The sequence below is a fragment of the Squalius cephalus genome, assembly GCF_949319135.1.
Source record: "Squalius cephalus genome assembly, chromosome: 8".
Lineage (NCBI taxonomy): Eukaryota > Metazoa > Chordata > Actinopteri > Cypriniformes > Leuciscidae > Squalius > Squalius cephalus.
The window spans coordinates 34,638,545-34,654,182 of record NC_137129.1 but is presented as its reverse complement, the minus strand read 5'-3'; the positions used below and the strand labels follow the sequence as shown (position 1 = coordinate 34,654,182).

The following is a 15,638-nucleotide window of genomic DNA, read 5'->3' as shown; positions in this document are numbered from 1 at the left end:
ACACCTTGACTGTCCACCACGGTTGCCTCTAACAGCCTGTAGGCTCAATTGTGTGTGGAGGAGTCGGGCCCGAATCGGCGCGAAAATTCACAAAATGTGACGTCATGCGCGTTCTTGTCTACTTGGGCTTACATCCGTACGGCACGGCAGCCATTATTAGTAAGCAGCGGCAATCGGTAGTGTTTTCAAATGGTGTTTTCTTACCTCAAACATTATGCTGGTGAATCTCTATGAGCCGTCAGTGGTTGCTGCGGCAACCCTGGTTGATGTGGTCATGCTCGTATGAGCGACGCGTGTGCGCACGGAGAACGAGCATGAGACTGGCTGCAGTTCCTCTAACGGCCACTGGTGTCAGTAACCGTTAGAAATTTCAGAACCTACGCAATGCTCCTTTAACCCTACCTTCATAATTATTTAGAGTAAACATTTTTCTAAAGCAAGAAACTCAAGTAGGCTATGACTGATTTTTTTTTTTTTTTTTTTTTTTTTTTTTTTGCTATAATGTGTTACTTTTGGTTATTAAAGTAAATGTTTATGTTTGTTATAAAAACTGTTTATGTTTTATAAAAAAAAAAAATTTTTGTTGCCATTAAGGTAAGTTTATACCAAAGATTTATGACGAGGCAAGCTGAAACTTGCAAAAGAATGTGGCCTGCAATATTCTAACACTGTCTCTATTGGGTGCATCCGAGGACACATCAAAGGGAATATTTCAAATTAATTTGTCCTGTTGTCAGAGCTGGAGCAACCGCATGGAGTAATGAACAGGGCATCTGCATCAAGTGTAGACAGTATCTCTGATTATAATGGACTGCTTTGCCTTTTAGTGAGAATGATAATATTAATGATGATTATATAAATAATAAAAGGTTTTGGTGGGGGCCGGTAAGGGACAGGGGTGCTGTCCCAAAAAAGACTGAGAACCACTGATCTAGAGGAATCCAACACATGGTTTAGAAGCACACAGCAGTTGTAGTAGAAACAAATACATAACCTGTCGAACAAGTGTCAGACAACATTGGTGTCAAACACATACACTGAAATCTGAAAGACTGAAAGGAAAGCAATATTTTTGTAGTTCTAAATTTTGTGATTTCCAGAAATATTGCTTTCCTTGAGCTCTGCACTTAATTTTGTATTCTTGGATGTGTCATGAAATAAAGTTCCTATACCTTCCATCACTCTTTGTTTTGACAGGGAACTAAGCTGAAGATTTCTCGCTGGTCTGTGAGAGCAGATCTGTCAATGGCTACTCAGTCCATAAGTTTCATTACATGTACTGTAAAAACTAAAGGAGCCTCAAATATCCTGTCGGATACTCAAGGAACTTCAAAATGTAATTTAGGTGCCTCAAAGCTCTTTCTCCTATAGTAGGGTTACTGGAGGAGCACTGACAATCTTTGAGGTTCTTGCTGGAACTTATGGGATCCTTTAAGCACTTTGTATTTAGTTCAGAGGTTCTGGAGTCACCTTTTCATTACTATGAGACCTCAAAGTGCTTTGGGAGAAAATAGAGGAACTTGAATGCGATAAAAGGGTTACTGGAAGATCTTTTAACATTTAAGTGGTTCCTGGAAGATCTCTTATGTTAAAGCCAGCATCTGGAGGAACCCAATGGTTCAGTGAGGCCAGAATAAGATTATTATTATCCTATTATTATTATTATAGGCTACTTAAGTTTGATTCAGTATACATACCCAGGTGAAAAAGACGTACAATTAAATGCATTAAAAATGTACTTGAGTGTTTTTAGTAGACCTACAATACAAATATACTTTAATGCATTTTAATATATTTAACAGTAGCCAACGTCTTTTTCACTTGGGTAGCTTACATTTATTTAGTATAGGCCTAGTTTATTAAGTAATTTAAACCTTAAACAACAACACTAAATAATAATAATATTAATAATATGAAGAAGAAGAACCAGGAGGAGAGAAGTTTTATTCTGTCACGAAACTGCTGCCTGCTATGGACTAGTTGCACGGGTTGACGTAATTCTATTTCCGCTTTACTGAGTGTACGCTTGTAAACTTCCGGTCCCGAGATATAACAGCAGGATGGCGCTGTTTTACTCAAGATGCCTTCAAGACCTACCGAAGATTACCATCAGCGATGTACACCGGCTAGTACAAGCGGCAAGCTCAGCCCCGAGGAGCAAACGGGAAAAGGGATTCAAAATGTATATATCGAGTTACATCGACAACTACGAAGGTAAGTTATACAACAGCTAGCTAACAGACTGGCAAGCTAGCTAACGTTAGCTCAGTTAGTTAACGTTAGTGTGTAACTTTGACAACTTGACAGGCTATTTGATACAGTGTAGTGTTTTGATGATGTACGATTAATGCATAACATGAATGATGTTCAATTCCCCACAGTTTCAAACAAAGATTCGTCAGGGAGAGTGAGCGTCAGGGCTGCCTGTTACAGGTCGATGAGAAAGAGCGAGAAGCCTCACGACCTCAGAGTAGGGAGTAGAAATAAGAAATGTTTATCAGTTCAAAGCCTCAATCAGGTTAATGTTCTGTGGTTTTGATGTGGCTAATGGAGGTAACCTGTGATTTTAGGATTCAAATAAGTCTAGCTAGCTGACGTGAAAGGGCTGAGTTAAATCTTTCTTTTCGTTTTGCAACTCTGTGTTGAAAAATGATAAATTAATGAGATAAACCTACACCTAGCTTTCATGGAAACCACAGAAACTGGTTTTGACGGCTGCGGTTCTTTACTGTATGTTCAATGTTCACTGTTTTAATAACACTATATGAAAGTGAGTAAATTGAGAATAGCGATAAAGGCTTATCTATTTGGATGTCCTTAGATTACAGAATTGTATATGATGCCATTGATAACCTGACATGATTGAGCCTATTCCCATACCTACTGCTTACCTGATCAGCCTGCTCTCAGTTTTCTCATTTTCTGTGTTGTTCTGAAGTAGTGTCCTAAATGTGAAATGACTGACATGCATTTGTTTCAATGTGTAGATTGTCTTTGAGGACTGCTCGCCAGTGGACATTTCATTGGCAGAGTGTTCCTGTGTAGCTGGAACAGCACTCTGCAACCACAATGTTGCACTGCTGTTCCAGAGTGCGCACTACTCCACACTGAACCTGGCTGCCGTACCCCCTGTCCTCAGCTGCACTGAAACAGAGCAGCGCTGGCACAAGCCAAGAACCATGGTAAGTATGCACAACCACATGAAAAAATACTATAGTATTTACTATAGTAAATTGTATTATACTGTATATATTAGTTTTTACAACACTTTGTTAATGAATGCTACAACATACTGTAGTGTTAATTATAGTGAATTGATAAACTAATAAATACTGTATTATACTTTAGTTTTTACTACAGTAAACTTTAGTGTATTGTAGTATAAATATACCCTATAGCTGTAGAAAACTAAACTGTGGGTAAAGTAAATTGTTTATATTACTATATTTGTTATTACTACAACAAATTAATTCAAGTACTTTACTATTGTAGTTTTTCATGTGTGAAAAGCTGATCTAGTATATTGCATCAACAACAATTCAAATCAATTTGGTAATTCTTTTGTGTACTTAATAGGGTGTGAAACCAGGCAGAGTGAGTGACATGGTGTTCATTTCCACTAAGCCGAAGCAGTTCACGATTGCTGACGGTGTTAGGTAATATCTATTGTCCTATGCAATTGTACAGCCTACTATACAGTATATCTTTGTGATTTGAGTGTAAAATTGTTCTTAAAGTCCTAATTGTTAAATGAAATTATTCAAAGGAGTACACGTTACAAGGCAGTGCGTGGGGAGCTGCCAGATCCAGATGTCCTCAAAGTTGACGAGGTGTACGATGACTTTTTGCCAGACATTGCTCCACTCATCACCACCATGGCGATAAATGCGGACGTCTCACTGGTTGACTCCGCTTTGGGAAAAGTCCAGGAAGGTAGTCCCATATCCTACCAGCATCCATTGCCAGTGAGCCGGGTAATAGTACGCCACCCAGATGCCCCTCCACCACCACCTCTACCTGTAGATGGCTATAGGCTGGAGCCTACCAGCTGCCAGTTTGTCTGCAGTCACCAACAACACCTCCATCTACAGTCACTTGTCGTTACAGTTGACATGGCAAGGAAAATAGAGGTTGCCACCAGGGAGCAGAGCAACACTGTGGAGTGGCACCATGTCAGGAGGCCAAGAATAACTTCTTCACGATTCAGGGAAATATGCCATGTCAGAGGTCAGAGTTCTGCTGAAAACTTGGCACAAAGAATTAAAAAGGGAGTGGCTCAAACGGCTGCAATGAAGAGGGGACTGGCACTGGAACCGGTTGCCATCCAGGAGTACTGCAGAGTAAAAAACACTAATTACTGGCCTTGTGGGTTCATCATCCAACCAGACGCCCCCTGGTTAGGGTCATCTCCTGACGGTCTGGTGTTTGACCCAACTGAGAGCCCACCCTTCGGACTGCTGGAAATTAAATGTCCCAACGCTAAGAGTTATGTGGACTGTTGCTACTTGAAAATGCAGAGTGGCACATTGACATTGAAGCAGACTCACAGCTACTACTGGCAGGTGCAAGGCCAGCTCCTACTTACAGGGATGGAGTGGTGTGATTTTGTAGTGTTTGCAGAGGAGGATATTCTAATACAACGCATCTACAGAGACGGCGAGGTGGCTAAAACCATCAGGGAGAAGGGAGATTATTTTTATTTTTATTTTTACATGGTAGTTTGAACAGGGTTCTCTACCACTTTTTTTGCATTTAGAGTTGCCTTTGATTGATATGCACTTTTTTTTTTTTTTTTTTTGAAAAACATTATTTAAGAATCACTGCTGTTATGTATAATAAATATTACTTTAAATATGCTTCTATGTGTGGTCTCCTCTTAATGCTATAATCTTACTTTGAGCTAGGTGTGTAAAACGATACAGGACTCTAAACTTTCCTTAGTTGTAACCTGTAACTGCCCATCTCATCACCAGTTGTAGAAGAGGGGGTTTAAAGAGTTCATAAATATACGTGTATACAATTATTTTTAATTATCTTTTTAATAATGTAAAAGCTGTGTCAACAAAAGGCTGTTTAATAAATCAATTCTGGTAAGTAAATGTTTAACAAAACTATAGAACATTCATTAGAAACTTTACAAGAAACTGAAATTAGAATTACTTTAGGATTAGAAATACATACATTAGAAATACATTCATTAGAAAACTATTAATAAGCAAAAAGTGAAGTGTCATTAAAGGGATACTCCACTTTAAATACAAATTCTGTCATCATATACTCACCCTCATGTTGTTTCAAACCTGTATGAATTACTTTCTTCTGCTGAACACAAAAATAGTTTTTAGTAGGAAAAAATGTATACTATGGAAGGCAATGAGACCATAAACTGTCTGGTTACTGACATTCTTCTAAATATCTTCCTTTGTGTTCAGCAGAAGAAAGAAATTCATACAGGTTTGAAACAACATGAGGGTGAGTATATGATGACAGAATTTTCATTTTAAAGTGGAGTATCCCTTTAATACATGAGTCCAGAGTGATTCATTGAGTTGCCCATGCCTTTACCAGTGGTCCATACTGGTAGTTGACCAGGAAGCAAGCCACACTGACTAACTCCTCAATGCTTCCACACACAGAAAGGGGTATTTCTCTGTCAAAAAGTTTGTTCTCTTTAACCCTCCTGATGCACCTCTCCACATGGACTCTCAGACGTGCAATGGATTGAGTCTGCATGACATCCTCTCTACTCATTTGGGTGTTTCTTGAGAGAAAGGCAGGCCGGTAAACCTTGCACGGTGCTAGATTGTCCACAAGGAACCCTTTGTCAACCATAATTGCCATGTCTGGTGTGAGTAGGTTTGCAATGCCAGACAACTTGAAGATCTCACGGTCACTCATGGATCCTGCATACAGACCAGACACGAATGTAATGGCACCATGGGGCGCCATGCCGATCATGGCCTTGAATGTAGCATGCGATTTGTACGTGGAAAACACCTCACTTTGCAACAGGAGAGATGATGGAGTCTGACAATATATTTCAGTGCAGTCAAGCACCACTTGTGTGTCAGGGAAAGCTGAAAACTCTGGCGGAAGATGAGCTCTGACAGTTTCACGTGGTATCCACAGACGTTGGCTTCCAAGCAGGTAGTAAAGGAAGTGCGTCCAGGTGGCAATAATCCTGCTGGCTGTGGTGCGGTGAATGTCAAACCGTTCTGCTAGATCCATGAGAGGCAGGCCCACTGACAGATGCATGAGGAACAGCAGCAGCTCATCAATGGGCTGAAGTTTCTGTGAAAATAAACAAGTGTTAATCCGAGAAACTGTGGTGGAATGTAACTCGGAACATTTATTCAAGTACAATTTCATGGTTAACTATTTTACAGTGTAGTATTATTACTTTTACTTAAATAAAGGATCTGAATACTTCCCTCCACCACTGATGTTTTTACACTCTAGTATTACTACTTTTATTAAAGCTCCACTAGTTTCCAAAAGGCCTGGAAATGTTTGTATGAGGCAAATCTAAGAATGTAATGTTGTTCATGTTAGGTTTTGTTTTATTTTTTAAATTAGATTCCTCAAAATTAAACAGAACTCATACATGGGTCAAAGACGAGACATGTAAATTTGGTGTCCAAAGGCCATTCATTTAACATAAAAAGATAAATGTGTAAATATAATATTAAATCACTTAACTCTTATCCTTCTTTTGAACCAGAAATATGTGTTGCAAACTATTAAATTAAGGGAGTTACTGAGCTCAAAAGTGACAACTTGTCATATCAAATCATTATAAAAAATATAAAAATATAATTGGTTTTATTCTCGAATATAAATATATGACTAATATATAATATATAATATTATAATATTATATAATATATTATAACTAATATATGAGCATAAGTGACACTCCAATGAACATAAAAAATCCTTTTAGGGACATTAATTGCCGGTTTATTTTTTGCTGCTTTGAAAACATTATACGTCTTTGACCCACATAACACATTGATTAACAAGTTATAAACCAACCTGGTGTAAAAACGAATGCGCTCGTCCGACCCTGCGAAGCGTTGTATGCCAAAACGGGTTTGCAGCTGTAACACTTCCAGTTGGTGTTGGAGATACCTAATTTTCTGATGCAAGGCTTCATTCTCGCTGGTCATCTCATTTGCCATCTCATTTGCCATCACTGCCGTCACTGGAGTCACACAGTAATCATGATCAGGAGTTGCTGTTTCCATCTCGGACTCTGACTCTGAGTCTGCAGTCAAGAACGGGGTAGGGCTCTCTGCCCTCGGCTTACGCTCCCAAACACTAGGTCTTGGTGTGGGTAGAGCGTACTCATTCCAAGAAAAGAGAACCGGTGTAGCGCCTTTTTGTAATCTCCTTAACCCCCCAACAGTCACTACTAAGTCTCCCGGCTGAAAATGCCTGCTACACACACGACTGGTTTTCGTAGGGCTGAAGCTGTCCCTACGGATCTTGATTAGCCACTGAGCCCATACCGCAGTATCTACAGGAAACGAGTGAAAACTTATCTCTGAGTTATAGCGTGACGAATTATTACAAAGAGGTACACAACAATGTAATGCCGCCTTTTTCACCCGTTGGAAGGCCAATCGCCTTTCTTTAATCTTGAATCCACTCATTATTACTTCTAGTTTGATCTTAGTGTCGATGTCAAAACTCTTAGCACAGCACTGCGGGATAGCTAGAACCGGAAGTACTGACGCACACACTCATATACCGGAAGCTGATAGGCGCCATCTTGTGCACGGAGCGAATTCCTCTGCTGTCATCGCTTCAGTGATCCTCGCGCTGCTCGCGCGCATCAAAGCTCAGCTGATCGACGTCATCGGGTTTGAAAGTAACGGCTCCAGTCCTCTCATCAAAGCTTCCGCCGTTTGTTCGGCTCTCCATTACAAGGTTTGTAAACTCGCCAAATAAATATAAATACAGAGTCTACTCACTATATATTCAAACACACACATATATAAACTCAATTTATTATACATTACTACGTTTTTACAGTGTTTACCACTTGTTTATTGCACAGTATCTGGTATGAAGGTTTTAGCCGCGATGCTAACTACGTTGATCTAATGAACAAATGGAAATTATTGATTTAGTCATTCAATTCAACATATTCTGTACAACGGTGTCTTCAAATTGCTGATATAGCCTAACTAATTTATTTCATCATTGGCGTTTGTTATGAATAACAAAAGCAGGTTAATATAGTTTGGTCTGTTTTTGTTTAGCCTAACTTTACTGAACGTTACTAACGTTACTGCTACAGGTGCACTCATTCTCTCAAATACCATTTTAAAGCCATTTACTGGTCAATAAATATTATGTTGTGAATAATCAGCTTTGTTATTTTGTTTCCCCAGAACAACTAGTACATTTCTAAAATAATCTGAACATTTCAGTGGCAACATTGAATTACAGTAAGTTACCTGCACATGCAAGTACTTTATTACTATGAACTTTCTCTGTGTGAAATTGTATTGTTTGACTGTGTGTGTACTTGTGTTTTTTAATCAGTTATTCTCTGAAAATCTTCCCTCATGCTCTCAAATCTCATTCATGTTACTCAGAAAAATAATATCACAGGTTTGGTTCACAAATAATGCTATGCATTTTGTCTTATATCTTTATCATTTGCATTTGAATATAAGACATTTTAACTCTGAATTATAACTTCAAGTTTAGTTTTTTTCGACAAAAAAAAAAAAAAAAAAAAAAAAGGAAAAAGCTAGGATATTATATGGCTACAGAAGACTTACAACACAACCCATAACACGTGAGTTGTGAACTCGTTGATTATTTTTAGGATCTTTTCTGGGACATTTTTGGAGCTTAACCATTTTTACATAAATTGTTGCATTGAATTGAACTAGACAAGTGTACATAAGAATGGTTTCATGAATGATTTACACAGTGAATGGTGACTGGGGTTGCATTATGCCTGAGATCTACTTTTGGGTTCCACAGACAGAAAGTCAAACAGGTTTGAAATGTCACAAGGCTGAGGAAATTATTTAAATTTCACAACTATCACTTTAATAACCTTACTAACAGTAAATGTTGTACTTTGCAGGGACCTCGGTAAATACAAGTTTGAACAAGAATAAAAATCCTCCTGTAGACCTGAAAATCACTGAAGTGCCTGGATCATCCACCAGAAAAGAGGGAAACCAAACGGAAAACGAATCTGCTGTACCTTTTCACTTTTCTAACTCTTTAAAGGGGCATTGCGCAACATTTCATGTTAAAAATACCCGTTTTTCTAACCCATACATGCTTAAACAATTGCCTGATGGGCTGAATGAGCCCTTCTCTGATCACTGCGATTACCTCTATAATCCTGTACAGTAAAATAAATAAGAGGGATTCGGGTCGGAATTTGAGTTGCAGTGTTGCAGTTTCGCTTGTCGCCAGAGGGGGCATAGTTCTGCAAAAACTCGGAGACTTGCGCAATGCACCTTTAAGCAGGCTACCTCACACCAACTTGGTCCCATAGTGACATTTTTGACCACAAACGAAATTGCTGATCGTGTGGATTCTTATTGAAATGACTGGAATTCACCAGTGAACATTCACAGAACAACAGATAATTTTACTGCACCTTAATACTGTTTCCGGGTCGAAGCCTCTACTTCCTCTATCTTGTTTCATGAGAATACTCAACAACCATTTATGAACACTGTTGATTCAAGTCACACATTTAAGCTTTTCAAAAGCCATAGTGTACATTACAGTCTCCAGTCTAACGGCATCCCAGACTTTTTATGATTCAAAACAGCTGAATAACTAACCATCAGAGATTTCGGTATAGAGATAAAGGTTAGGATCATCATTTTCAGGAATATTACAGAACAATGAGTGCATATTAGCACTATTTGTTTGTTTTTGTCATCTGATAGAGCTTTTGGACTTGGAAACAGTGATGTCAGACTTACTATCGGACTGAAACACAAATGTTTTAAAGTTAAGTAAAGATGGACATTTTTAATTAGTCAAAATGTAATTTTTTTACATTGATTTATTTCGTGGAACATATGTGTTTCCATGCATTTTGTTGAGATGTCTTTTATTGTTTATCTATTGTATATACATGGTTGATTATTCATGTTGCTTATGTATTATACTATTTTTTGTGTATTCATAGATATTAATCTATAGTTAGCTTTTTTTCCCATGTGCATGGAAGTGTATGTATAAAAATGAATATCAAATATGTAATAAACAATTCTTATTTTGTATTTGGTTCAATTTGTTTCTTATAATAGAAGTCAAAGGTAACCATAGTAACAACATGAAATTAAATATAAAAAAAAATGAAATTTGGTTCCTGGAGGCACTCAAAGTGGTTCCACACAGTGCCTAATATAAGATTTCCTCAGGAAACTTGTGTGGTTCTTCAGAGAACCGCCCCTTTTTAAAGGGTGCCTAGAGGATCTACAGACGGTTCCGCCGGTGTGGCAAAGTGAAGAACCCCAAAAGGTTCCTCCAGGCACCTTTTATTTTTACAGTGTGGAATGTTAATGGACTTAAAGAAAAAAAAGATCACAAATTTCAAGAACTACAAAATGCTGATGTTGTTTTTTTACAAGAGACGCACATTTGAGAAGGAGATGAACATATTATAGAAGACCTAAAAAAGGAGTGGCATGTTTTCTACACAAAGTTTACCTCCACTACAAAGGGAACAGCCATACTAGTCAGGAAAAGACTAGATTTTGAATGTATAAGTGATGAAAAAGATAACTGTGATGGAGCATATGTTGTGTTGAAATGTAAACTGGAAGGTCAGCTGTACACTCTGGTTAGTGTTTATAACCATCACACTGATGTAAAAATCCTTGAAAAACGTTCACATTACCTGCAGTCAATGACCACAGGGCTGCTGGTGATTGGTGGAGATTTCAAAAGGGGTGACAGACAGCTCAAACCACAGAAAGCTGCGCAGTTGTGTGAATAAGTTCATGAAATCTCTTCAGCTAGTTGATGTCTGGAGAAGAACAAACCCTGTAAAGCAGGAGTATACATTCCACAGTCAAGTTGCGTCCAGGCTGGATTACTTTTTTGTTCCAGAAGAATGTATGTGGCGAGTCAGAAGTTGTGAAATCAGAGACTCAGAGAAGCGCGACCATCGTTCTCTGTCCTTAGAGATCAACAATGTTTCCACAACCCTTTTTCAGAAAGATCACCGGATACAATTAATGCTGAATCTAAAAATCAAAGATCTTTTGACAGATGAGACGGGTTCATCGCTGGGTGAAGAAAGCTCACATGCTGTCAGTGAGGTGGACATTGTGTCAGCTGTACAATCTCTTCAAGTGTCAGACACACCGAGACCAGACGGCATCCCAGTTTCCTTCTATAAAGACAACATTCAGGATCTAATTCCATACATTAAGATGCTCTATGATAGAATCCACAGAGGTGCATTTAACTGCTCTGAGACACACTTTAATGAAACTGTGAAAAGTCCACATGATGATATTCAACACTTTTTTAATGTTGACTACCTCATCATTGCAACTATTCTAGCAAGACGTCTAGATGATTTCTTGGAGTCCCAGTCAAAGGGTCGAGTACCAAAAAATTCAGTTTCTGTCATGATCACTTCTAAAACACTCTGCACTCAGATACATTTGTCTTGTATTAAGGATGAGATAGAAGAGCAAAAACGGTCAAACCCAACTCTGTATCAAGATTTCCTCATTGTGAAAAACCTTCTCAGAGATGCACCAGAAACTGAATCTGTAGAAGCTTCAATTGAGAGAGACAAACTGCTGGATCAGGGCTGCCCTTTGACCCCAGTTCTCATTACACTGGCTCTGAAATGCTTTGCCTCCGCAATGTCCGCATTAACTGGATGTTTAAAACAGAATGATATTCTCGTTTTTAAACAAAGTGTGATACTTTGCATCCAACCTGAGGACCTTGAGAAAGTAATTACAGCTGTGAAGAGCAGAGATAAAGAAGTATATGACACTGTGGAATTATACAGAGGAAATGTTAATGATGAACAATTAAAGTGCTTGGAAAATGAGTCTGAGGAAGAAGCATCAGACAAATGCTTAAAAACGGGTGAAGGCTATTTTGATGAGTGTGATTTTTTGTCTATAATAAATGAGGAAGAAGACATTTCATTGGAGAGTGATGGAAGGTGAGGCTCATGAAGATGACCAAGATTTAATTAGCTGATTTTACTGCATTCAGTACAGAAATCTAGCTTGTGCCTAAATTTGTGCCAGTGTGGCAATTACAGTTTTTACCAATTGCTTACACACGTTTTCAAAACTAAGTCTCCTTTTTTCAAAACTCTACACACAGTTCTCAAAACTGCACACACAAAATGCAAAATGCCTCACATCTTCTTCAAAATGCAACACTGCATTCAAAATGCCATAAACACATGTCAGAATGAAGCATTTGCATCAAATGGCAAACACTTCTTTCATAATAGTACATTTTTGGATATACCATGTAAACACTGCTGTTCTAAATATAAAGCTCTTTGGTCTTTCATAGGCTTATATCTACATTTCAATATAATGCTACAGTGAAAGTAATCTGATGTAACAAGTACACTGTAAACACCAATGCAATGTAGAAATAGAAAATATTTACAGTTTTTCTCAATTGTTTACACACAAATTCTGGTACTTGAGACACAATGACCACAACATGTAACTCATTCACCAAGTAACTCATTCACCAACCCCCTGAACCAATTCTGCTAAACTACAAGCACAATTCCTGCTTTACACTCAAATTGTACTTCTAAAACTCACTTTTTTCAAAACACTACACACAATTCTCTGCTTTTGGCACAATTTTCATGCAGAAAATCTCTTGTTTTCACAAGGAACACACTGCCATTCAGATACACACACTGACTCATCACATGGGCAAACACCCGTCTCACAGTTTTACAATAAGCAATCAGAGCTTTAGCATAAAAGGGCAACAGGTCAGCACTTCAATGGAGCAATGGATGACAACATTGGATTTTTTTAATTTTTTTACTGTAACTGTATACAGTCAATTCTTCTGTTGTTTTGTATATAGACCACTGTATGTCCAACTTTGTGTTGGTTAGGATGTACACTGTGTACATTGTTTTTGTGGGGAAAATAAAATATATCTGTTACCGTGTTTTTGTGTGTTCTGAGTATAAAAACAATATTCTCAAATATTTTACCACACACTTATGTATGTAATGTCTGTAGTAAGTGTAACACTGAACAAAAAAAAGGCCTAAGTCATTATGATGAATGGAGAAGAAGTGTTTTCCATTCAATTTTTTATTCATTGTATTTTTATTCATTCATTTTTATTCATTTTTCATTTTTCATTCATCATAGTGTTTTACACTGAGCTAGCACATTAGTGTTCAACTGGTTCTTCATATGATGGTTTGTATGTGTCATTTGAAAACAAAATAGTCCCGGGGGGTCCCAGGAATCCATTGTTCAAAACAGATCATCTGACCTTTGACCTATTTAGGCCTATACTACAGTAAAGCAGTGATTGGTTAGTGATCAGTTACAGTATTTCACAATTGCTAAAACACTAAACCCCATTCTCTGAACCCAATGCTCAGTGGCCTAAACCCATTTGTCGAATCAGTCACTCTGTAGGCAAAACCTTAAACAAGTTCAGGTAGTTAAGACACTGTTTGCAAATCTCATCCACTCTTTTTGCAAAACTCTAAACACATTCTCACTCACTAAAACACATTTTGCACTGTGTTGCAAAATGGTAAATACATGTGGCAAAAGTTAAACACAACTACAACACAACTGTCATCGTTTACACACAACAACTCAAAATTGTTCACACTTGTTTCTAATGATGTGATCAAATCAGTTATATATAATATAAGCCAGTTCAGAGTACACAGGGGGCCCAGGTACGGTGAATGTTGATTCCAACAATGGATGGAAACAATGTGAGAGGCAGAGGAGGACGAGTTCGTGTAAGAGGTGGTGGACGAGGAGGAAGAGTACAAGGACAACGAAGAGCAAGACCAACAATAGTCATTTCAGATCAAATTCGGGCAACTGTGATAGACCATGTTCTTGTTCATGGAATGACGATGAGGGAAGCAGGACAAAGAGTACAACCCAATTTGAGCAGATTCTCTGTGGCCACAATAATCAGGACATTCAGAGAAGAGAACAGGTAAATGTATTGTTTTTCTAATTTGTGCGACTGAAAGTTTACTGTATACATTTGATACAGTACATCAGTTTGTCAAGGGACTGGGGAAAAAAGAAAAAAAGATTTACAATACATTTTACATATGAATGTGATGTCCATTACTATTGTTACTGTATGTATACATTTGTAAGAGCATTTTCCCTTTTGTAGAATTGCAAGACACCAAATGAGGGTGGAAGGACTCCTTTCTTCTCCCATTAGCAAGAGGCTCTCATTGACTTTGATTTTGCAATTGCACAATATTTTGTGCTTTTCATTTAGAGTTGTCTTTCTTCTTTGGGCTTACTTTATTTTTATACTGAAAAGACAGACATTCAATACTGTATTACTTGCAGTACTTACAGTATGCAATATATTTGCTGTACTGAGTTGTGAATTATTTACTTTTATTTATGGCAAAATTATTTTCTATATGCAATAAACATTTTTTTTCTATGTAACTACATGCCCTGGATGCTGTGTTCTCAATTTTTTGATGTAGTGTCTAATGAATGCTGATGAGTGTTTATATATTGACTGGCTGTGTTTATGTTTTGAAAGCATTATTTGATTTTGAGCACAGATAAAATAGTTTTGAGGCAAGTGTTTGCAGAAGAGTCAGGGGTTTTGTGAATGTAGTTTAAAGACTGGGTTTTGTGTTTAAAGTTTTGAGAATATGGGTGAAGGTTTCAAGAAATGTGTCTTAGCAATTGTGAAATACTGTAAGCAATTAGTGTTTGCACATGTGAAGAGAGTGTCTGTGTGACCTGGTGAATAAGTGTAGCATTTTGATTGGTTGTGTTTGGAAAAGGAAAGCAAGTCACATCCTGATAGATTTTTGTGTTTTAGGTAGAGAATTGTGTGTAGTGTTTTGAAAAAAGTGTTTTATGCAATTGAAAACTGAGTCAAAGGCTGAGAAATAGCTTATGGTTTTGAAGATTTGGTATGTAGTTTTGCACTTTGAGTGAGAGGTTTCAAAAATCGTGTGACATGAAAAGATTTTGTGTGTAAGCAGTTGGTAAAAACTGTAACATAAATTATTAAATGTATATGTTTAGACATCTACTGATTTAATAACACAAGGCTAGACCAGTTAATGGGACAATCATTTCTGTGTATTTTTTCAAGAAAGAAATCCTTTCACAACTTTACAGTTTATCTCGATTGCTTAAACACATTTCTTGAAACTATGCCTCGTATTCTCAAAACTATAAACACAAATCCATAACGTCTCACCCAATTCCCCAAACATCCTATTTTCAGGTCAAAATGAAGCTCTAGACTCAAAACCATTCACTCTTGCTGAAAAACCAAACTTTGCCCTCAGACAGGACACACAAGCCCTCAAAATCACACACACTACAACATAGTCTAACACACTGGTGCAATAAATTCAAAACAACATTTCCAAA

General features: G+C 37.7%; 1 protein-coding gene across 1 annotated transcript; it reads left to right on the top strand.

The window, feature by feature from the left end:
* The first annotated feature begins 1,197 nt into the window (after positions 1 to 1,197).
* On the top strand, positions 1,198 to 12,276 carry LOC307162795 (uncharacterized protein). The gene is made up of 2 exons (XM_079878422.1): positions 1,198 to 1,276; positions 10,545 to 12,276. Exon 2 carries the CDS (start codon positions 10,998 to 11,000, stop codon positions 12,189 to 12,191), a length of 1,194 nt encoding a protein of 397 aa, XP_079734548.1. The 5' UTR covers positions 1,198 to 1,276; positions 10,545 to 10,997; the 3' UTR covers positions 12,192 to 12,276.
* The last annotated feature ends 3,362 nt before the right edge of the window (positions 12,277 to 15,638 follow it).